At 42.8% G+C, this 22,395-nt stretch overlaps 3 protein-coding genes across 4 annotated transcripts in view; 1 reads left to right on the top strand and 2 right to left on the bottom strand.

The window, feature by feature from the left end:
- ptprub (protein tyrosine phosphatase receptor type Ub) overlaps positions 1 to 3,481 on the bottom strand; it is a 136,489-nt gene extending 133,008 nt beyond the window's left edge. For both annotated transcript variants that reach the window (XM_056603076.1, XM_056603077.1), the window contains exon 1: positions 3,256 to 3,481. In XM_056603076.1, the coding sequence (XP_056459051.1) occupies positions 3,256 to 3,325 (70 nt within the window). In that variant the 5' untranslated portion in view covers positions 3,326 to 3,481. The remainder of the gene's footprint in view (positions 1 to 3,255) is intronic.
- A 3,054-nt stretch (positions 3,482 to 6,535) lies between these two features.
- LOC130391746 (glucocorticoid modulatory element-binding protein 1-like) lies at positions 6,536 to 13,976 on the bottom strand. The gene is made up of 10 exons (XM_056602004.1): positions 13,540 to 13,976; positions 10,658 to 10,753; positions 10,321 to 10,370; positions 10,077 to 10,201; positions 9,815 to 9,918; positions 8,602 to 8,786; positions 8,057 to 8,191; positions 7,829 to 7,966; positions 7,342 to 7,530; positions 6,536 to 7,095 (listed from the first exon to the last, which is right to left on the bottom strand). Exons 2-10 carry the CDS (start codon positions 10,750 to 10,752, stop codon positions 6,536 to 6,538), a joined length of 1,581 nt encoding a protein of 526 aa, XP_056457979.1. The 5' UTR covers position 10,753; positions 13,540 to 13,976.
- si:dkey-34d22.1 (discoidin, CUB and LCCL domain-containing protein 2) overlaps positions 12,091 to 22,395 on the top strand; it is a 25,596-nt gene continuing 15,291 nt past the window's right edge. The window contains 12 exon segments of the mRNA XM_056602003.1: positions 12,091 to 12,337; positions 14,970 to 15,065; positions 16,038 to 16,259; positions 16,958 to 17,095; positions 18,433 to 18,484; positions 18,563 to 18,593; positions 18,595 to 18,636; positions 18,769 to 18,902; positions 19,008 to 19,045; positions 19,152 to 19,325; positions 19,452 to 19,571; positions 19,925 to 20,124. Coding sequence (XP_056457978.1) covers positions 12,250 to 12,337; positions 14,970 to 15,065; positions 16,038 to 16,259; positions 16,958 to 17,095; positions 18,433 to 18,484; positions 18,563 to 18,593; positions 18,595 to 18,636; positions 18,769 to 18,902; positions 19,008 to 19,045; positions 19,152 to 19,325; positions 19,452 to 19,571; positions 19,925 to 20,124 — 1,335 coding nt within the window. The 5' untranslated portion in view covers positions 12,091 to 12,249.

The raw sequence follows: 22,395 nt of genomic DNA, 5'->3' as shown, positions 1-22,395 counted from the left end.
GGAGGAAAGAGTGGCGAAGGAGAAGCATACACAGGCACTATGGCTGAATAAAACATAGCCAACTGCTTCTATATTAAACACAAATGTCTGCGGACATAACTAAACATATAAATGAAAAGGACAAATCTCATAAGCTTTAACAATTGAAACTATAGTTTTGAGACATGCTTGCCAATTGGCTACGCCTGAGCTCACAGGGAGAGGGCACACAAACCAGGGCCCTGGCATCTGGTACAATTCTCTGAACATACAGATGGATAGTTTCATATTCCAGGTCGGCAAAAGGAGTGCGCCAGTCGGGAACTGGCGTTCCTCCACAACTCCCGGCGCAGCGAAAGATCAGAGCGAGGGGGGTCAGCAGACAGGCTGCAGAGTGACCACTCCTCCCCTCAAACGCCTAATCACACGGAACTGCTCGAGGCAAAATGGACACCACCCATGGGCCACAGAAAATCCAGCTGTAGTCTCTGCTAGACAAAAAAATAAAAAGAGAAACCAACAGCGGGTGATGATCTATGTAACCTATCAATCTCCCCTTCTTTCACACCCTCTCTATCCCTATCGCCATTCTCTCCATTCTTCGGACACTTCCTGCTGTGTCTTTTTTTTTGCGACAGATTTCTGTCATATTGCCCAGACTCCCACTAAGATGGAAACCAGCCATTTCTTCAGGAGAACATTAAGGACCAATCCAGCCCGCCTCCCACTCTCTACCCACAGTACTGGCCTTGTGGCCTGGCTTAACCACCATATCTGTAGCACATTACCATCCAAAAACAACTTCAACAGTGTGCTTCATTACTAAGTAGTTGTGCTTGAAATCTGCATCCAGCTCACTGTTAATTAACTTCAACTATTTCAGTGATGAACTGTGCTACCGGAACAATAACACGTGCAAATGTACATATTTTTAATCATGCCATTGATATTATGCTGAACAAACAGCACACATTTTATAAATAATTCTCCAGCCATTCTTCTTTCAAAACGTCCTAGCTTACCTCCTCCCTTCCCTTCCATTCTCTCTTCCTTCGCCTTCCCTAAAGGTCAGTCATGGACGGAGCATAAGGCCTTAGCATCGTCTGGCGCTAGAACGTTTGATTTGTGACACAGCACAATCAGTCCGGATGACGTCGCTCCAGTCCATGGTACTCTACTGTAACAGTGAGCGCACAGATGGCCAGCCAAGAATCCAAGAAGCCATTCCGTCAGGAAGCAAAGAGATGTACAAGCGTCAGACTAGGATCTGCATCATTGAAATAAGGAAAGGGTGGCCAGGATCCTTCCTATCTGACACAGGTTGTTGAACAGAGAAGGAGGTATGATTGGTTTCCAAGACCCAGCTTCAGTTCAAAGTAGGACAGACAAAACCTTTTCATTATCCTCACAGACGAGACTGTAGAAAAGACTGCTCGATATGGAAATAATTTATTTCAATTTGACTGGCACAATGGCCCTGAGTTGTGCAAAAGGCTGGATTGAGTGAATTTCTGTGTGCCGCTGTTCTCACCGAGGTTCAAATACCTTCTGTCTGTTGCTGTTCTCACCGAGGTTAAGATACCTTCTGTCTGTTGATGATCTCACCGAGGTTAATATACTTTCCGTCTGTTGATGATCTCACCGAGGTTAAGATAACTTCTGTCTGTTGCTGTTCTCACCGAGGTTAAGATACCTTCTGTCTGTTGATGTTCTCATCGAAGTTAAGATAACTTCTGTCTGTTGATGTTCTCGCCGAGGCTAACAGTGAGATACCTTCTGTGTGATAGTGTTCACACGGAAGTTATGTGTGCGTTTGGGGGATGAGCCTTAATTCGCCAAAAATGCCATCCAGAGCTTGGATTGGCTAATGGGAGGGTAATAGCCCAGATGGTGGGGCTCGCAACGCCCCAGCAACCCAACTAAATAACCAACAGCATGTTTATTTGGTTGACATTATCTCACCGATCCTTACTGAAGAACCGCTGTTCCATTGAGCACGTTTAATGAACTCAGTGATGAGATCCGTCTTGTGTCTCTGCCCATTCCTTTTAATGATCTGCTCGACTTGTCTTTCTAAGAAGACACATTCACCTGGTAAATCTGCTGCCATGATCTTTGAAATCACATCCCCAGATGAAGGACGCTGGTCACAGCACAGAGCACTACATCAATGAGCAACAAGACATATAAGTCAGATCCTGCTTAGAATAACAACTGCTTTGGAGATTTTTTTACAAATATTAAATGTCTAAGTTAAAGCCCTGTTTTTATAATATCAAGGCAACATTTTGTACCTGGCATGGTGTAGCCAAAACCCTTTCACTTTTCACAAAAATTGGTGTGTGCGTGCGTGCGTGCGTGCGTGCGTGCGTGCGTGCGTGTGTGTGTGTGGGGGGTATCAATTCGTGCTTACGTGCGTGCGTGTGGGAGACGTGAGATCAATAGAAAATGGCTGCATCGAAATGTTCTAATTTAATCAGAATAAAATATCAAAGAAGCTGAAACACCTTTTACATTTTCATTGGTAAAATAGACTCAAATCAGTAATTGTGCTGTCTGAATTAAGAAATATTTCCCTGGATATCATTAAATTGTAAAAATATAATTGAATTAAAATATGAAATAAAGTCAGTACTGCAAATAAAATTTGGAATAACCTTGGACCAAAATAAACATCGTAGACCAGCTATTAATAACAGCTATGAATCACCATGTAGCAGTACGGGAAATATTGTTACACACAGACGCGCATAATAGAGGTACATTCAACTCTGTCTCCCCAAATAGCAAAATTGAGTTGCAAAATTGTTGAAATGCAAGAATGACAGAATTGCAAATGTATTGCGCACTTTTATAAAGTGTGCAATTCAGTGAAAACGTGTTTTATATCCCACCACGCCTGTCGATTTAAAGGTGAGCCTGAACGAACACAATACAATGCAGTGCATTCCGCTGGGAGGAAGGGGAGCGCGCTTCTGCCCAAGGTACCAGCCGTAATCTCCCCAAAGTGAGCACCAGTGCTACCTCACTGTTTGATCATATAAAGTTAGAGACGCTTTGACTAAGTTAGAGATACAGTTGCCAGGATATGCCAGACAGACCGTTGTACCTATTCATTGTGTCATTATTTCAGACAGGACCTTGGCACCAAGACCTTGTAGACTCTTAGCGCCACAAAGTTGTTAACCCAGTGAAAAGTGCTTCCTCGAAGATCATTGATCAGTGATCCAGCTACAAAACTTCCCCGAGTTTGAGATCAAGCAAAATAAGTCTTACCTGTTGGCCCCTCGATGCCATCAGCGTAGATCTGAACAGTCAAAATCAGCAAAAACGCGCAAGTGTTCATTTTGCAGTTTTAGTCCATTTCCAACGTGCACAAGAATTCATTTCAGTGACTCCTTAAGGTCCGGCACGTGGAAAATGTAATATGAAGCACATCTATCATCTATTACAGACTTCTTGGTGTGCGGAGTTGAGAGACACTGAACCGAACGGGGCAGTGCTAGTCCTGCTAACTGACGTCAGTGTAAACACTTTTTCTCTCTCTACGCTCCTCAGATGAAATGGTGGGATATTGGCGCCCCCAAGTGATGCTGTCCAGTATGAAGAAACTCTAACCCCACTCGTATCAGCGACATGGAGGCGAGGGAGCGTTGGAAATTCCAAGACTGTCAAAAATCGAATAATGCTGATCCTGTGTACTATTTGTGTGCAATAATTTATGTTGTTATGTTTGAATTAATGGTCTTTTAAAATGTGAGCATAATATATTATGATATGATATGATAATATCATATATGATATATGATATTATATATATATATATATATATATATATATATATATATATATATATATATATATATATATATATATATATATATATATATATATATTTAGTATTGTTATATACATTATATATATATATATTATTTAATAAATATATAATAAAAATATATAATATGCATATATATACATATATATTTACATATATATGCGTTGTAATAATATGTCATAACATATAAAAATATATATTTATGAACATTTGGCCACATTTCTCAGGAAATTCTGGAGAAACCCAAACCGAAATATATAGATGTTCAAACCAAAAATATAAAAAATTACAAATCAGTACAATCATTGTATCATCGTCCTTATCTTTATCCCAGGTTTGCAGCTAATGTTGAAGCACTTTGATTATTTTCCAATTGAACAACCTAGCTGTTTTATTTGGTCATAAATTACCTGAGCATTCCCACCACACAACCACGTGATTGAACAGAGCATTGAAATGAGACACCTTCATCTGCTGCGCGCTGCTTTATGACCAAAGGGAATGATCCAACATATTGTTGGAACCGGTGTCGTTGACAGAAATAACGATGGCTCAATTGGATCATGAGGGCATTACGCACGCCGTGTTCCCCTTGTGAGCAGGAGATTGTAGAGATTCAGTTAAGTGGCGTGAGCGAATAAACACATTGTCCTGCAGTGAGACGGAGCTATACACTTGTGTATTTCCGCCTGAATGTCATCATAGATGATGAACGATGCAGGCCTACTGCCTTGCAAATTACTTAATTTAACAAATAAGGAAAACGTCTTTCTCAAACCTACAAGTGCAATCACACCTCCATGATCCAGGGCGATCCAAATTGTCTGCCCTGTTCAGGGCGTATACTGTTCCAATAGATTTTAAGATGAAGTGTCATTTTATCCATGCCAATTAAATGAGATAACGTTATATGCAAGAGATGATGCTTGTGCATTAAATAATATATTGATCCAAAGGAAAGGAAAGTTATCATGGATGGGCTCAGGGTGCACTCACACTAGGCCATCTGGCCGTGGCCGTGGCCGTTTTCACACCTAACCGTGCTCAAAACTGCCAGTGTGATTGTGGCCAGTCTGGCCAGGCCAGGCCAATTTGGCCACTTGGGAGAGGTGTGCTGCTACGGTCCGGGCCGCTACGGTACAGATGCTAATGAGCCGACACGCGCACACGCACGGCTACGCAACCTGAGCTGGATGACGTATAGTCCATGCGACGACCACGGACATAATAACGGCGACGAGCCTTCTTTCCCATTAAACGGTAAACATATATCCAAATAAGCAACAGACTCAGCAAAGTGCGAACTGTGTTCTGTGTTGTTGTCCATTGTTGTTAAAACTCTGACTGGCGGCAGACTTTATTATGGTCCATGCAGCGGACGCTTGGTGATGACGTGTTACTTACGACGTGATGATGTATGTACAAGAGCCTACCGTGGCCAGGCCACAGTTGCGACGGCCACGGCCAGATGGCCTAGTGTGAGTACAGGCCAGAGAACAATGGGGCCATTTGAGCACGGTTAGGTGTGAAAACGGCCAACGGCCACGGCCAGATGGCCTAGTGTAGGTGCACCCTCAGTATCGTTCAAGACAACTCAAGGCCTTGATAAGCAAAGCAATCAGATAGGACCAAAGCATGGCTCGTATGTACGCTTATGGTAAGACCAACGTTTAAACAAATTATGTTGATTTTGTTCTAGTATATATATTTTAAAAAGTTCACCAAAAGTCACCATTTCAAAGAGTATTTCATATTTCATCCAGTAACGTATTTCTTGGCTGCAGAGGAGCAATTGGTAATTTATTGTTGCAATTTAATCTGGTATAGCAACTATACAGAACATATTTTATATGTGAGGTTTAATAGCAAAGACAAGGTAAATAACCGTCAGGTGCCTAAAGTCAAGTAGTGTAAAAGTTTCCCTGATTCAGACAAGAGCACCTTCGCTGGTCCTCGTAGAGTACTGAACACGTCTGCTGATTGTAACCCTTAACTGTAGAAGTTGGCAGTAAGTGCTGGGTGCATAGGTACAATAGGTCAAGTTTACAAACAAATTACACATTATATTATTCCCTTAGTCAAATTAAATCAAAAACTTAAATTAAGATTTAAATGTTTCCTCTACTTTATATAGGCTTCCATTTGAATCAAATAGAGATTGTAAAATAAGAAATAAAGGGTGAATACTACAATTGGGGAAAGACATCAGCATAATCTCACATAATTTACAAATATAGCTGCATATGGAGGTAAGGTTATTACTTAGGTTCATTTATTTTAGTTTATATAAACAACAGTATATTAATAAACCCCTATAAAGACCTTCATTTAAAATAAAGATAAAAAATACCATAATGTATTAGAGATGCACCGATCAATCGGCCGCCGATTAAAAAAGCCGGTTTTGTATCGGCTATCCACAATTTGCAATAATGAAGCAAAAACCTTAATCTGGACTTCTTGTGTTGTTGAATAAATTATAACAAAGGACATTAAAGGGATCTTTTGCTACATTTTCCGGAGTTTAACTTAATTTAGTTTTTACTCTATAAAATCTGTTATCATTTAGAAAAGAATACCACAACAAGAGAGAAACCATCTCTTCTGCCAGTCTGTTTGAGGGAAAGAGCAGCCCTACAAGGTGTCCTAGTGCCTATGTTATCCGAACATGCGCTCCCGGCCCCCACACACACCGCTACACACACCCCTTCACGTCGACGGTCATCGCTGCCTTTTCTGTTTCTTTAACGCCCGTTTCCTCGCTGCAGCTCCGTCTCCGTCTCCATGACCCCTCTCCCAGGACTCAGGCTCCCCCCTCCGGAAGACGTGGCCGTCGTTCCCCGACGTAGGTTTCACGGCGGCATCTCTGTGGCCCCCTGCTGTGCCATGTTTCTCTCCATTCCCTTCCCTCGGTGGACTGGTCAGAACCCTACCCCTCTCCGTGCCCTCGTACCCTCCCCCCAGTGCGGCCATCTGTCCGTCTCCGCCCCCCCTCCCCACCCTGTGTATGACCCCCGCGGTGTGGCGCCGCACCCTGGGGAGGGAGAGGGCGATGTGGGAGAGGGGCTTGGGGGTCAGCCGGTCCAGGTCTTGCGGCGGGGCTCCTGGGTCCAGGAGAGACCCGATGATGCGCTTGGTGGGGACCCCGGGCGAAGCGAGGTGGGGGGTCTGAGCCCGGCTGGGGGGATGGTGCTGTCCCAGCATCCGCTTTGAAGACACGTCTAGGTTGGAGACGGCCTCCTCAAAACACTTCTCCTGGTCCCCTGTCTTCGGGCCGGAGACTTAACAACAGAACATACAGCGTCAGGAGGATATCATATGTTATGCCACAGCATTGTGAAATACTTGATCCTGATTGGTCAATAACGGGACACTTTTGTCTTTTGACATTATATAATAAAGTTGGATGCTTCACTCAACCTAGACGTGTTGAGTGATCAACTGACGTGATGTGAAATGATGTGATGGGATATGTGAATCATAACCTTGTTTAATCCATACAACACCTCTAACCAAAATCACCTTACCACAGAGTGGGTTGTGAGTCAGGCTGTCTTCTGGGTGGCTTCCTCTCTGCTCCAGACTCTGGTGGTCTGTCTCTCCTTGTCTCCGGTCCAGATTCTGTTGGTCTGTCTCTGCATGTCTCTGGTCCAGAGCGTTCTCCACCGAGTCAAGCAGCCCAAGCATCTCACAAAGGGAGTGGAGCATCGTGGCCTCTGATGAAAGACAATACAAATGGCAAATTGCTTAGCTACCATCTCCTGTGCATATTGTATATGTGCCAAAACCTTCATCTCCATCAACAATAGAAACATGTTCCAAGACCCATCTCACAACATGTTTCAACTTCCGTAAACGAATAACATGGATAGGAATATAGAGCACGAAAACATAAATACTTATGTTATACTTTATAATATTCATAATATTCTGCAGGAGTTTATCTTAAGGACAATTGATTGATTTTTTTTTTAATAGCAGAGGGATTCTCTGGATCACCGCGTGAGATCTCACCTCTGGCCTGGAGTTGAGCTTCTCTCATGCGGAGGTCCAGGCCTGTGAGAGCGGCCTCCAGCTGGGTCTGGATGCTGGACAGGACCTTGCTCATCAGCCCACTGTTTGCCACGGCCTTCCAGAAGCTCCAAACACCATCTAACGGTGGCAGAATAATGGTAAATCATTGATTAAATCCTGATTGTGTGTGTGTGCGTCAAATGAATACACTTCTATATAAGAACTGACCAGGTGCATGAAGCCTCTTCCTTCTGTTGATCAGTCTGTTGGATGGACTCGCAGGGAGAAGCAGACCAGAACTCAACTCGGAAGTCATGGTAAACTTCTGCTCCACAGCCGGGTATATACCATGAACAATGTCTCCTGTCATGAGAAGAGTGAAGAACAACTAGTGAACACCCCCTCAAAACTTCTCCCATCATCGATTCTTGCTGAATAGTGCAGGTTAGGCCAACCCAAGATCTGTAAAGTAGGCTGGGTGCAGCCTGGGAACTGCTCAGCTTAGGGAACAGCACCAAGGTCAAAGAATAGACTGTCTTATCCGGAGATGTTAATCTGGCAGCTCAGTAGTCTCGGAGGGAAGCGGTGCAACATCAAAGACGGCTGAATGCAAGTTATGGCAAATTCTTCTTTTCAAGTTTGGCTCGCCTCCGCTTTCGCCACCGTCACATTTATCAGCAGATTAACAAAGATTCCTATCTTTTAATAATGTCAGATCAATCCATTTTCTTGCGTCTTATAGAAACTGAAATTTAATTGAAAAGTAAGGGAACCTTGCAGGGGCCCCGGCTGTGCTCCCAGACCCTGGGGGGCCGTGGTGGAGGGGGGACGCTGCCCGGGGCGTCCTGGGGAGAGCCCAGTACCGTCGACCACCACATCAAACTTAGTGCTGCGGCAGGTGTTGGTACACACAGTGTCGTGCTGGTAGAAATCAATCTGGCCGGAATGCATCATTTTCCTGTAAAGGATACAAGACGGTTGCACATAGAGTCATACAGTGGGTCAACTTGTATATGTTGTCGTTATCACTGTTGTTAAGATAATAATATGAGGTCAATTCAAAGTATTCTGAACAGTTTGATTTTGTATTTTAAATCCACCATTCACAGATCAACCTGGAGATAAACACTGGCATTGTCTCTCTGAAGAGTAGGGTTAAACACAGGACAGAACAAGCAAGTGCCAACATGAAGAAGGGAGAAACACGCCGCTTGGCAGATTGTTCTGCGTGTTATTAGATCCTATACCACAATAATGTCACTCCCACGCTAGCTCAGGAATTTACTAGCAAGCTCCCACCCAGATGAATCCCTTGGGCAAGAACCAATTAAATCACTGGGATATAATCATGTGATGCGATATTATATTTACCCTGGTTAGAGAGATTCATAACACAAGCCCTAACCCCTACCTCCTCCTCTATGACCTGTATATGAACTCACTGTCAGTCACTTTGGATGTGTAAATAACTAAAATACTAACTAAAATAAATAACAAACATAATCAGGTATATATAGAAGGAGGTACCTCAACATAACACCCTTAAAAGCAGACATGTAAACAAGACAGATAATACTGCAACATTATTCCCTTAATATAAGTAAACCTGTGAATAAAGCAGGCTAACCCTCAACATTATAACCTTATCAGTCAACAGGTAAATAAAGCAGGCTGTACCTCAACATTACACCCTCAATATCAGTCAACAGGTAAACAAAGCAGGCTGTACCTCAACATAACACCCTCAATATCAGTCAACAGGTAAATAAAGCAGGCTGTACCTCAACATTACACTCTCAATATCATTCAACAGGTAAATAAAGCAGGCTGTACCTCAACATTACACTCTCAATATCATTCAACAGGTAAATAAAGCAGGCTTTACCTCAACATTACACCCTCAATATCAGTTAACAGGTAAATAAAGCAGGTAGCTCAACATTACACCCTCAATATCAGTCAACAGGTAAATAAAGCAGGCTGTACCTCAACATTACACCCCCTACCCTGATGGCCCTCTTCCAGTCCTTGAGGGTGGCCTTCCCGGCCAGGTGGGCAAACTGCTTGGGGCTGATGAGCTGATCATGGAACTGGAAGGAGGACCACACAGATAGTCACATCATATCTTTCATTCACACAAAAAGGGGGCAAGATGCAGTTAACCATTGTTTCAAATATGATATTGAGAAAAGAGATCATTTCTGACAAGGGATCTGTTTGGGTAACATCCACATTTGCCGGGACCTACCTTCACACACCTAATGTTGATTCCAGGACACACAAACTTCTTGAAGAGCAGGACTGCTCTGCTGTCTCCACAGGTGATCGGGTAGCCATATTCTATTTCCTCTCCTTGGGTGGAGTCATAGGATCCTGAGGTGATCCAGAGTCATGATATAATACAACGTGCATTTACGGTTATGTTGCATGCAAGGTAACCGATGTAAACAATATGTTCCATAGTTCATAGAGGAGTATGGATGATGCCTTACCATGGTGCGCCTGTATTGCCAAGACTGTGGTGCTCATGTCATCGTTCAGCCTGTAGATGGCGACAGAATCCTTCATGTAACACAACATTTTATATAAAGGCCTACTTTTAAATAGAGATATAGCCTACCGTTGCTTATTCCTATTGAGCTGAGTTTGCATCAGGCATAAAAAACATTTTTCAATTTTGAGACATAAGCATCACAATCAGCAGTGCAGAAAGACAATGTTGATATCAATGTGAGAAGAAATGCATTAACATGTGTTCAATATTTATGATGTTGCAAAACGATTCAAACTGACAGCTCAACTGACTGAAATAAATGAGGTTGTCATTACCTGTGGAGGCCTGGATGAAGTTGCAGATTAACTTGAGTTTTCTGGATGTCCTCGTCCTCCCTCTTCTTCTCCTCGTCCTCCTTCTCCACCTCCATCCTACTCGATGGGCAGTGGATATGATCCGCAGTAGACGGTGAGATAAAGGGACACTGGTTTACATAGTAATACTATTAATATGACCTTACATGTGACAACTATTACTCGTATCCAGACTACAGATTTATAGCCTATAAGGTGCTGAAGAGTTTTTACAAAGTGTGTTACGTTGTCCCACAAGAAAAAATTGTAGCCTGCTACATAATAAGAAAATAAAGCACTGTTGGACATTTTTTAATGCATTTAAGGTTATAGACTATTAGAGAAGTCACTTGACTGGCTAAAATAATGACATTTCCAACAACCAGCTCATTATATTAAGGGGCTGCATAGTAATAGAAAATAATTTAATATAATGAATAGAACAGAATAGAACACAACAGATTATAACACAACAGGAAAAAAACATAATAGGCCTATAATAAAAATGCAGAATAGAAAACAACAGAATAGATAATAAATCTATTGGACAACCAACGGTACAGATTCAGTAAACTGAATGGACCAAGCCTTTCAAGCCAAGAAACGTCCTTATTAAGCAAAATCCTACAGATCCGGTCGCGTGCCTACAGCCGCTCATTCTGACGTGTGCTGGCACGGCATCACGCACACCCTTTCAAACGACAATCACACACCAACATAGCGCTGCGGTTGCAGAAAACAATACGAGATCAAAACATTTTTACACAAACTCCCGCAAGTATTGTACACGACAAAACTCAATGTTGGAGTGCTGACCTACCGTTTCAAAGCGAGGAACAACACATCCTTCGCGTGTAGAGAACTGGGAGAGATTGCGCCCGTGCTGCCTCGTAAAGTTCCTGCAATGAAGGCGGCATTTGCCTGCGAAGCATCTGTCACGAGAAGCGTTAGCTCGCACGCGATGCGTAAATCGGTCGAACTGCCGTGGTGTGTGCAAGTGCATTGCCTGCTCGAGCGGCTGTGCGACAGAAGCCGACACGACCGAAGAGTTAACAAGCGCGGTAAACGATCCGCAAATGGGGGACAATTATAAAGTCTAATCTTTCTACCATTCAAAATGTATATGTTTTTAAATGTTTCAACTGTATGCAGACCACTATAAATATATTTTCACTCAAGCAAATAACTTGCCATATTAATTCTTGGGTGTTTTCTCTGGACCTTATGTTGCGTGTTTTTCTTTTGTTGTTCCCATATTATACCAGAAGATGGCGCGCAAGGTACAATTTATTTTGGGAAGAATGTGAGTGATACCAAAGTATGCGAAAGTATACCGACTACGCTGACCCTTTTATTACATTAACAAACGTATGCCACACAAAACGTAATTTGGTTGTTATTAGTTAAAGTCGCTGTAGAGACTCTAGTGTTCTGTTTCTGCAATTTTTGCCATCATATTTAGAAGGAGGGGCGTTAAAGATCCAGAGATCTCATCCAATAGTTCATATTGAGTAGTTTTGAGTTACTTAGCAGAACTAGAATCACCGCACCTCTCGGTCCGGACTTTGGACATCATGCCCGCCCAAAACCACAAGAAGCGTGTCATTAGGAGTTTATGGATCGCTTTTACTTTCTTTGGATTAAACGTCCATGGACTGGAGGGTATGAATATATTTTTTTTTATCTAGGAAGATTATTTTATTTAGACTCAAGACGTTTACCACTGGGCAACATCTCCTCTTGATATTCCTATTATGCTAAATAAAAATTAAACAATATTTAGATAGTCGTTTAAAGATATAAAGCCCTGTCTGTTTTAAAGCTAGTTGGCTTTAAGATAAAAAGTTGTGTACACATATATATATATATATATATATATATATATATATATATATATATATATATATATATATATATATATATATATATATATATATATTGTATGTTTGCCTAATTAGCTAAACAATTAGCTAAACAAATTAATTGAGTATTGCATTCACTTGGTAGGCTATATGTAAGGAAGGGAAATTAACACTTGAGCCATAATACAGGAGCCATATTATGTCATCCTCTTTCTGGACCCATTGTAACATAATTACATAAATCATAACTAATATAAACTAAAACAGAATTAACAATTGGTTCAAAGGGCTACATGATGTCATGGCAACATTCCGTAGATATCTGTCCATGTTGACTTAATATGTATCTTTCACACAACTTTCTGAAGGACTGTCTTACACAGATGTCAATGCAGAGTCAGACTAGTGTTTCCATGTCTGTAGGGCCTCTTCAAGCCATTGTCAATCTGAAGCTCAGAGTAGCCTACCTTTAAAACTAAGATTGGAAACCACCCACAACAATGTGCAGAATAGCAGATATATGAAGGTCTCAAATTTGGTATTTCTTGATTGATTTCACTTTGATTGCTCCTTTCCAACACTTGAAAAATAAAGAGGAATTATGATAAGCAGCAACTAATGTTATGCTATGAATCATACATCATACATGCCTTTTTATAAAACGAAGCACTAACCTAACCTACTAACCTAATCCAGAATCATATATGGCCTTTTGGTTCTAAACGGTACACACCAATATTCAGTGCTGGTTATAAACATCTCTACCCCCTACAATACACAGTATTGACTGTTGGCAATAAACCTCTTGTCCCACTACAGTACACAGTATTAAGTGTTGGCATTATCGTCTCTTTCCTTCATGGTACCCACCAGTATTCAGTGTTGGTTATCAGCTTCTCTCTCTTCCCCCTACAGTTAAATATATTTTCTCCTTCTTCTCAGTTTCATAATATATCCTTGAATTTATGAAACCAAGCGAATTACACTTTCAATAAGTAGTACCTCTTTGGAAGTCTGTGTCCACTGAGACATACCGTTGGTCTATACTTGACTTTGGCCGATCTTCTGCCTTGTTCAGGAGAAACTCTGGTCCTCCTAATAATTTCTTAATTTCCAGTCTTCAGAATAGAATTTAGTTCCAATGGGTCTCCACATTTATCAACAGTTCATGCCCCTAGTGCAGGGGGCACTAAGGCCCCACACACTGCGACCTCATCCTGTTCTTTACAGGATGTGGCCGTCGTTTGAGGTTTTCCCGAGTCACAATGTTGTCTTTGGTGACAGTCATGCTCTCTTGGGTATAGACATCAGGGAGATTACAGTCCTAGTCGTAACTAGAGACCTTCAAATCAGTCAATAAGCGTTTTCACATTGTTCTTCCTGGCCCATTGTATTAAGAAATATGATGGATTTGGTGCCATTTAAATTCAGCTTCATCATTAGACATTCTTCAGAGAAGGCTTTTCTTTCTTTCTGCATTGCTCAAAAGTTCTGATAAAAGATACATTTTGTAGGGGGTCACTATTGAATACTGTTATGGCTCTTGGTGGAAGAGATGCTGAGTGGTGTTGCTGAACCAGTGGAGCAGTTATTTCAGTTTGGTGTTGAATGCTATTGTTGACGTTCTGTCCAATGTTTCCATGTGAGGTATGAATTGAGGTATGAGTTGTTTCTCGCCGTGCTAGGAGAGATATGCATGGCTTGTATTGAGGAAAAAGTGTGTTTGACTTGGTGGAGTTGACCTGGTTCTGCGGTTTGTGCAAGCTTGCTTTCTTTAGGACGTGCACCTAGGGATTTTGAATAAGGCTGTTGTGGCCTGTAATTGTATTTCTCTGCAGCAGTATGAAGGTGTTCCTCTTCTGTTTCTTGAGCATGTTTTTTCTCTCAAGCAGCCATGTGGTGAAAAAGACCTGATCTATGTCTGTGCCTCTCTTACCTTGCCTTCAGATTCGCAGCCTAGCTTTGGCGATACGTAGAGCTTGTGATGAAGGCGATTCCAATACTCCAATGCATCCTTTGAAGCGTCCTTTTCCACTGGTTCCTTTAAGTCATTGTCCTCAGTTAGGGTTCTTATTTATGTAGTGACTATTGATCCAACTAAAATGTACCAACATAGTCACTTGCAACGGTGAAGAAGAAAACCTAGATTACCATGATGAGAAGAGTGAGTGAGATTATATGCTGATTAACAGATTTACTTGATTATTATTCTATTGTATCGCTTATGGTAACAATCGTATGTTCCCGCCCAAAAATTCTCCTTCCAATTCCTGTTCACCTGTTACCTTAAAACACTGACCAGTGTTACTTACTTTATAATCCATGTACATACAACCTGCTAGTAATAAAAACGTTGTAGTCTCCAAACACATAACCAACTATTTAGAGACACAAGCACAAATATAAATAAACATGTAAAATGGCTCCTACAGCTGATCTAAAAGACGGCCCCGTGGTCAGTGTCACAGCCTTGCCGACGCCATCCAGCACGGTTAAACCTGGGCATACGGTTCCTGTGGAACACACAAGTATGTATCTTCATTTCCTGCCACATTGTGTTATTTCTTTCGCAGATATTCTTTCAATAAGTATCTTACATAAATTATACAATATAATTTATTACATAAATCATGACTAATATAAGCTTATATGGAATTAAAAAGTGGTTCAAAGGGCTACATGATGTCATGGCAACATTCCGTTGATATCTGTCCATGTTGACTTAATATGCATCTTTCACACAGCTTTCTGAAGGACCGTCTTACACAGACGTCAATACAGAGTCAGAGTAGTGTTTCCATGTCCGCAGGGCCTTTTCAAGCCATTGTCAATTTAAAGCTCAGAGTATCCTACCTTTAAACCTACTTGCCTTCTCTGTGTACATCTACATGGAAGCAAAACCATCATAAACTGATAATACCATACATCTTCTCACTCAAACAAGATGGGAAACCACCCACAACAATGTTGTGATCATTTCTCAGTCTACTGACAATTTTTCTATTTAAACTTTAACAGAATAGCATCAATATAAAAGTCCTAATTTGTGAATTTCCTGGTTATAATCACTTTATATTGCTCCTTACCAACACTTGGTAAGGAGCAATATAAAGACTGACTAATGTTATGCTACGAATCACACATCACACACGTCATTTTATAAAAGGAGCACTTCCTACTAACCTAATTGAGAACCGTATGTGGCCTTTTGGTTCTAAACGGTACACACCAGTGCTGGTTATAAACGTCTCTTCCCCCTACAGTACACAGTGTTCAGTGAGGGGTATTAGCATCTCTTCCCTTCATGGTACCCACCAGTATTCAGTGCTGGTTATCAGCGTCTCTATCTTCCCCCTACAGTTAACCATATTCAGTGTTGGTTATAAGCGTCTCTATCTTCCCCCTACAGTTAACCGTATTCAGTGTGTTTGGTTAAAAGGTTCTCTTCCCCTAAAGTACACACCAGTATTCAGTGTTTGTGTCTTTCCTTCATATTCCAGGCGATGGCTGTGGGCATACAAAGCTTGGACCAGAGAGTGGCACCCTGACGTCAGCTAACTACCCAAAAACCTATCCCCAGGATGGGTCGTGTACGTGGAGGCTTCGTGTCCCGCAGGGCCGCACATTACGCCTCCTCTTGGGGGACTTTGACATCGAGGGAAGCATGGACTGCACCAACGGCTCTCTGGTGATCACCCCGAGCAACGGGTCCCCCAGCATAGGTAAACACACACACTCACGCGGGGCCCCCAGAAGAGATTAACTCACACACCCACAAACACACACACGGGGCCCTCAGCAGAGGTGAACTCACAGCTCTGATCAGCGTTGTGGTGATCTGCAGTCGTGTCTTGATGTATCCCAAATGTTTAAACAGCTGGAATCACTATGATGACTTAACCAATTGATTTGCAATCCTTTGATGGATGTTTCACTCTCAGCTCATACCTGACTAATTAATGTGTTGTGTGCCGCGTGATCATGGTCAATGCAGACGTTTACTTGCATAGCGACAGACGAATTACAAAAACCCTCAGAGTCAACGCCTGCCCATCGAGCTATATCTATTTGTATCCTGAGGGCGTGGAGGTTTGGACTGAATGAGACATAGGAATGACATAGGTCCTAAATTAAAGGGATAGAAGAAGTAGGGGCAGGAGATGGAATCCTTCAGCTCTTTCTTCTGAATACATAGTTTTTTACTCAAAAAATCAATTTTTACAAAACAGTTATCCTTATCCTAGCTATCCTTTTACAGACATATCTTCTGTGTCAAGCATCACTGAACAACACTTTCTTTGTTCAGCTGAAGTTCTGCTTCTTTGAGAGCTATGAACATAGTGTGTAGCTCTGTCAGATGTATGTATGTATGTGGATATTAATTCATTGTTTGTGCGTGCATGCATGTGTGTGTTCTCAGGCCCTCTGTGTGGGAGACTCACTGCTTCGGAGATGAAATTGTCGGTTAGCAGCAACGAAGCGTCGGTGATCTTCAGGTCGGGCCGACACCGCGCTGGTTGGGGCTTCCTGTTGTCCTACACAACAGACCAGAACCCAGGTTAGACTAACCAACTGAAACATCGGGGGTGTGCGTGTGTGTGTGTGTGTGTGTGTGTGTGTGTGTGTGTGTGTGTGTGTGTGTGTGTGTGTGTGTGTGTGTGTGTGTGTGTGTTTGTAAGCTGTGTAGAGGAACAGTGTCTAATACGGATGGCCCCAGATAGTGAGACCAAGCGCTTTACAATAATGCGACATTCATGCACAGATGCATACGGAGTCAACCATGCAAGGCGACAGCCAGCTCGTTGGAGATCGGACTAGCAACCTTGCGGTAACCAGCCGACCCGCTCCACCTCCTGAACTACTGCCCCCCATTAGGGTGAAGAGGAGCAGATGATCCCCTCTTGGTTTAAAGAGGGATGATGGGGGGTTGTCTGCATGTGTGTGTATGTAAGGAGCATTATCCTGCTTGAAGCATACGGTCCTGTGGTGATGATCCTGAGTCACATGAGAAGGGGGACTGGGTTGTCTTTTACTTTAAGCTTAGGTTCATACAACTTTGGTTTGGGATTGAGGCATTTGGTTGTGGTGGTTGTTGGTTTTCCCATTTTCTCTACCATATGAATTGAGCCCATGTGAAAATGCTTGGGCCTTTAGGAAGGCTAGTGGGCCGTGGATGAGGCTGTGCCTTCTGAGCTGAGACGGACAAATATGCAGCTTGACCTGCTTGTATGCGTGCCGAGCATGTTCCTGTAAAGCAGAGGGGTCAGACTCAGTCTATGCAGGGGTCATGTCTGTGTGCATGCGTGTCTGTGTACATGTGTATGTGTGTTTGCACACTATGGTGTACGCTTATTTGGATGCGTCTGCTACCGCTTTCCTTGCTCCAGAAGTGTGTCAGAAGGCTGCGGAGTGGGATTCCTCTCCTGAATGGAGAGAGCCGCCTCAAGCCTCACTATGACGGTGGTGTCTATCTTCTCCCAACACCACTCCTATACTACTCACCCCGCAGCCCTCAGCAGAAGGAAAGATAGCGAAACAGCTATTTAACCATTATTAATTAATATATGAAAATGAAAGGGTTAAATAGTTTCTACATATTGGCTCAAATGACAACTATAACAAAGCCTTAAGTATATATATATATATATATATATATATTTGTTTAAAAGTGAGATGTTGTTCGGGGCTCTGGGAGCTAAGAGTTGGCTCCAACTCATATGTGGTAGTGATGAACACCAAGGAGGTGTGTGTGTGCGTGCGTGCGTGCGTGCGCGCGTGCGTGCGTGCGTGCGTGTGTGTGTGTGTGTGTGTGTGTGTGTGTGCTTGTGCCCATGTGCATCACCCAATCCTCCATGTTTTTCCTTAGACTAATTTCCTACTGTTTTCATATTTCAGAGCTTATTTCCTGCAAAATGACTGGAACAAGTTTGTCCTCTGATCAGTTAAGGTGAGTTCCTATGAAGTTCTTGAGGACCAGCGTAGACGTTGCTGGAGGTCTCTCACCTGTCTCTGTGCTCCTCCTCAGCGTGTACTGCCCCGCCGGCTGTAAGGACGTTCCTGGGGGACGTTTGGGGAAACTCTGAACAAGGCTACAGAGATGTGAGTCGTGCAATGGGACCAGTGCTGCTTTTAAATGGGTTGCATATTATTAGTCCTGGTGGTCGTTACTAATGATGAGGGCTCATTAGAACGCTTACTGAACATGTGTTTATAAACTGTATTCTACTGCAGTCATCGCCGATCTGCCTGTCTGCGGTCCATGGAGGGGTGGTGTCGGACAGCCTGGGGGGCCGCGTCAACCTCACCCGGGGGAGAGGCCTTAGGTTCTACGAGTCCACCTTCGCCAACGGAGTCCTGTCCAAAACGTAGGGTCGCTGTTGTTATTTATAAGTAACATTTGATGATGCGTTTCTGGCTGGTACTTGGTTAAACATAGGAATATTTACCCTTTACATTTTTTCTTTTGCCAGCGGTTCATTGTCTGAGCATAAACTGCTCTTTAGCAAAGGTAAGCACATACAAGAGCTTCATTTCCAAATTCCACATATTTGATCACCAAACTTATCCAGCTCATCCGTCTCTCTGAGCTCACCCTCTGCTCTCCCCCTTGACAGAATGCAACGGACACTTAAACATGTCCCTCGTGGACAGCTCCTCTCTCTGGGGGAGAGCCGGGGGTCAGGGGAAGGGTCTGAACCCGGCCGGTCCGTTGGTAACATGGACAATAGAACCAGACGACCAGAACCCCTGGGTGGAGCTGGACCTCGGTAAAAAAAGAAAAGTCACTGGTTAGTACCGATATTTCATTAAATATTTATTTGACTATATATAATAATATTTAATGTCGTGCAGAATGTGATTCAAATTGTTCTTGTTCGACCACAACGGCCCATTGAAATCACTCTTGTTCTCAGGTATAATAACAACAGGTTCAGGGAGGTTCTACATAGAGTCCTACTCGCTGCTTTTCCGCAAAGACAGGAAGGACTGGAAGCCTTACAAAGGTGCACTGAGCAAAGAAAGAAAGGTAAGAGAAAGACATTGATGGTGTGCTGCCGTCTAACCATCAGCAGAGGGTTATTCATCCAGTCAGCAGAGTGGTGGCCAGGGTGCTGCTCAGAGACGTTAGAGATAGAATGTTGTGTTGTTGCCATGGCAGCTCATTAAGGTGTTTTCACTTGAGACACGTTAACGTGTTTACAGGACCCACTCCATTGTTGGGGGGAGGGGGGGAATGCATATGGTTTCCCACCGAGTCTCTGAATTTGACTGAAGTTACCTTGAGATATGACAAGCCAACAATGGTCGTCTGGGGATCAAGTTTCACGTTAATGATTTCTCAGAAAGCCATGGTGCATAGTTGTGTCAGCCGTTGTGTCTTCTGTAGGTGAGCTAAGTGCTGAATGGTTTCAGGTGTTTGAGGCTTACTCCGACGGTCACCCCAGGGTGCTGAACAGCCTGTTCCCCACCGTGGTGGCCCGCTTCGTCCAGCTGAAGCCCATCACCTGGGAGAAAGGAGCCTCAGCAGAGATCCAGCTGCTGGGGTGTCCCATCGTCAAGGATACCTCCAAGACCTTCTACAACGCGGCAGGTGATCACATTCTTTTCCCCCTTCATTAGACAGAGGTCTGTACTGGTGCTCTAGTCACGTGGTGTGTTGTGTGCTGAAGCTGGTTTAACAGACCCTGTGGTCTAGGTCAAAGCCACGATGACACGACCCAGTGCGGCTACCACTGGAGACACGGTTATTGTGAAAGACTGAAGGATGTTTCTACATTTCCTGCCACAATGTGTTCTTTCTGATTGCACATTATCTTTTTATTAGTATCTTAGATAAATTATAGATTATATATAATATACTACCCATGCATCGTTGGGCATTTGGTTCTCTCTGCAGCCAGTTTACCTGGTTCTTCGGTTTGTGCAAACTTGCTTTCTTAAGGACATGCACATAGGGATTTTGAATGAGGCTGTTGTGGCCTTAAAACTGGTTAAAGTAAGCTTGTATGAAGCCTGTGATGTAATTTCTCTGCAGCAGTATGAATTAATGCCATCAGACGGTGCCCCTCTGGCACTGCTCACTTGTCTGGCATCAGTATGGTTAACTTTGCACTGGTATCTGCTATTTAAGTTTATGTTGCCATTTGTTCCTTCTGTTTTGTGAGTCTTCCCTGCCTCATTCACAGGTTTTCCTATTCTTTTTCAAGAGCATGTTTTTTTCGCTAGAGAAGACATCTATCAGCTTTCACACCTATGCGAGCAGAGGAAGTGGTACATGACCTTTTAGATTGCAGATGAGTTATAATTGTGATTTTTGGAGAGAAAGTCACACTGTTGTATGGTCCTACATCCGTTTTCACAACATTAAAAATTGACCTCAGACAGTTTCAGGTCTCAGACGGTTTCCAACCAAAACCAAACCCTGTGCGACAACTATGAGCAGCTCCAGAGGTCTGGGCCAGAGCAAAGCAAAGCTTGGTTTATCCGTCCGTGCCTCTTACCTTGCCTTCAGATTTGCAGCCTAGTGTTAGTGATACATAGTGCTTGGGAAAAAGGCGATTCGAATGCTCCAATGCATCCTTTGCAGTGTCCTTATCCACTGGTTCCTTTCGGAAGTCATTGTCCTCGGTTAGTGTTCTTAATTATGCAGTGAATACTGATCCGATTAAAATGTGCCAACATAGTCAGTTGCAACGGTGAAGAAGACAACCTAGATTACCATGATGAGAAGAGTGAGTGAGATTATATGCTGTTTAACAGATTTTCTTGATTATTATTCTATTGATCAAACGCTTATGGTAACAACCAAGCGTTCCCGCCCAAAATGCTCCTTCCTCTTCCTGTCCACCTGTTACCTTAATACACCTGACCAGTGTTACTTCATGATCCAGGTACATACTACCCTCTAGTGGTCAAAACGTTTTAGTCCCCAAATACATACCCAGCTATTAACAGACATAAGAATAAATTAAATTAACATGCAAAATGGCTCCTACAGATAATACAACGGACGCCCAAATGGTCAGTGACAAAGCCTTGACGACGCCACCCAACACGGTTACCACTGGACTTACAGTTCCTGTGGAACACACAAGTATATGTATCTTCATTTCCTGCCACATTGTGGCCTTTCTGATTGCACATCATCTTTTTATTAGTATCTTGGATAAATTATATATATATATATATATATATATATATATAGTATAGTACTATATATATAGTGCAGATAACATCATGTATAAGTTAATATCATAACGATCCATCGTTGGGCACCTGGTTCTCTCTGCAGCCTCCGGTCAGACATAAGAACAGGAGTTTACCTGGTTCTTCGGTTTGTGCAAACTTGCTTTCTTAAGGACATGCACATAGGGATTTTGAATAATACTGCAGTGGCCTTAAAACTGGTTAAAGTAAACTTGTATTAAGTGCCTGTGATCTAATTTCTCTGCAGCAGTATAAATCCATGCCTAGGTTGGTGCCCCTCTGGCACTGCACACTTGTCTGGCATCAGTATGGCTAACTTTGTACAGGTAGCTGCTATTTAAGTTTCTATGGCCATATGTTCCTTCTTCCTTCCGAGTCTTCCCTGCTCCATTCACAGGTGTTCCTCTTCTGCTTCTTGAGCATGTTTTTTCTCTCAAGCAGCCATGTGGCGAAGAAGCGCTGATCTATCAGCTTTCACACTTATGCGAGCAGAGGAAGTGGCACGTGACATGTGTGGAAACAAAGACACATTGTCGTCTAGTCCTACCACCGTTTCACACGGTTAAAAAGTGACCTGTCGGTTTCAGTTTGTATTTTCAATAGGGGTCGTTGCTCAAATCGACAGCACATGTCAGTCGGAACCGCATAGGC

Source organism: Gadus chalcogrammus, chromosome 11, assembly GCF_026213295.1.
Source record: "Gadus chalcogrammus isolate NIFS_2021 chromosome 11, NIFS_Gcha_1.0, whole genome shotgun sequence".
Classification (NCBI taxonomy): domain Eukaryota; kingdom Metazoa; phylum Chordata; class Actinopteri; order Gadiformes; family Gadidae; genus Gadus; species Gadus chalcogrammus.
Note: the sequence above shows the minus strand (reverse complement) of the source record. Positions and strands in the feature narration are given on the sequence as shown.